We start from the raw sequence: 1,774 nt of genomic DNA, 5'->3' as shown, positions 1-1,774 counted from the left end.
TGTGCATAATAAGGAACACTCTGCTCAGCAGTAAACCCCATCCATGCAGTATGAAAGGGGAATGGAAGGGATGGACAGAACTTAAGGTCTACTGCTCCCAAAATACAGCTCCTTAACTAGAGAGTACAGGAGATTCCTCTGCCTTGTGCTCTTGGGAGAAGCTCATCCCAGCTGGCAGGAGTCAACACCACTGAAATCTATGCACATGGTGCCCAGATACCACAGTGATAGGCATGGAATAAAAACATAGATAGAGGGACAGAGAGATGCAGAGATAGATTCTGCTTGTCATTCATAGATTTGTTCTGTAACATTAACATTATTGGAAGGTGATCTTGCATTCAATTTCAGATGCATATGAAGTGATGAGTGAGTCCCTGGCTTGGGCCTTATTAACACCCACCGGTTTCTTTGTTGCAGACATCAGAGATGACCAAGACATATGCCAAACCCAAAGAGATGTCAGAGCTTGTCAGCTCCCAGTCATGGATGGATGAAGCCCTGAGCTCCCAAGATGAAATGAAGGAAGAAGACAGCAGACAAGCCCCGTATGGAATGATGGCTGGCTTGAACGAAGAACATGACAGCATCGAGGAGGAGGAAGAGGAGGAGGATGGAGAAAAGCCTAAGAGAAGAGGACCAAAGAAGAAGAAAATGACCAAGGCACGGCTGGAGCGGTTCAGGGCCCGGCGGGTCAAGGCCAATGCCAGGGAGCGCACTCGGATGCATGGTCTGAATGATGCTCTAGATAATCTGAGGCGGGTGATGCCTTGTTATTCCAAGACTCAGAAGCTGTCCAAGATTGAGACTCTGAGGCTTGCAAGGAATTACATATGGGCTCTGTCTGAGGTGCTGGAGACTGGGCAGACCCCAGAAGGGAAGGGCTTTGTGGAGATGCTTTGCAAAGGTTTGTCACAGCCAACCAGTAACCTAGTTGCTGGCTGTCTGCAGCTGGGGCCTCAGTCCCTCTTCCTTGAGAAGCACGAAGAGAAGTCCCCAGTGTGTGACTCTGCCATACCCAGCCATACCTTCAACTACCAATCCCCTGGACTGCCGAGTCCCCCCTATGGGAACATGGAAACCCACCTCTTACATCTAAAGCCTCCCACCTTCAAAAGTTTGGTGGATCCTTCCTTTGGGAGCCACCACCCAGACTGCACCACTCCACCATATGAAGGGCCTCTGACGCCTCCCCTGAGCATCAGTGGGAACTTCTCCTTGAAGCAGGATGGGTCTCCAGACCTGGACAAATCCTACACCTTCATGGCCCACTACCCTTCGGTGAGCCTGTCCGGAGCTCATGGACACACGTCTCATTTCCAAAGCACAGTGCCCCGCTACGAGCTCCCCATTGACATGAGCTACGAGTCCTACCCACACCATGTGGTTGGGCCCCAACTCAACGCCATATTTAATGAATAATGAGAAGGATGACAGGTAGACATGAACATATGAGAATCAAGAGAAATGCAGCCAGGCGGTGTAGATTTCTCTGGAGTGAACATGACTGGGACGAGGATATCACTTCTCCAAAGCTGTATGAAAGATCTTTGGACTAGTCTCATTGAGACAGCTCTATGAAAATCTCAGCTAGCCCTTTTCACACTGTCTTGACAATTGTTTAGTTGTGCTATTTTGCTGGTTTTCACGTTTGGCCCTGGAAACTCCGTGCCTGTCTCCTTCTTCGTTTATTGACAGTCAAGAGCACACTGGGATGATCGCTTTGGCTCAATGTTTCATAACTGCCTCCCAAAGGAGCTCGAATCAAAAATCA

The 1,774-nt window shown here is 49.2% G+C and overlaps 1 protein-coding gene across 1 annotated transcript; it reads left to right on the top strand.

Moving 5' to 3' along the window:
* Positions 1-429: 429 nt before the first annotated feature.
* Positions 430-1,422, top strand: NEUROD4 (neuronal differentiation 4). Its single transcript, XM_030546223.1, has one exon. The coding sequence runs from the start codon at positions 430-432 to the stop codon at positions 1,420-1,422; it is 993 nt and encodes a 330-aa protein (XP_030402083.1).
* Positions 1,423-1,774: the final 352 nt, after the last annotated feature.

This window comes from Gopherus evgoodei, unplaced genomic scaffold, assembly GCF_007399415.2.
Source record: "Gopherus evgoodei ecotype Sinaloan lineage unplaced genomic scaffold, rGopEvg1_v1.p scaffold_42_arrow_ctg1, whole genome shotgun sequence".
Classification (NCBI taxonomy): domain Eukaryota; kingdom Metazoa; phylum Chordata; order Testudines; family Testudinidae; genus Gopherus; species Gopherus evgoodei.
The sequence above is the reverse complement of the archived record's forward strand: the minus strand, read 5'-3'. Positions and strand labels throughout refer to the sequence as shown.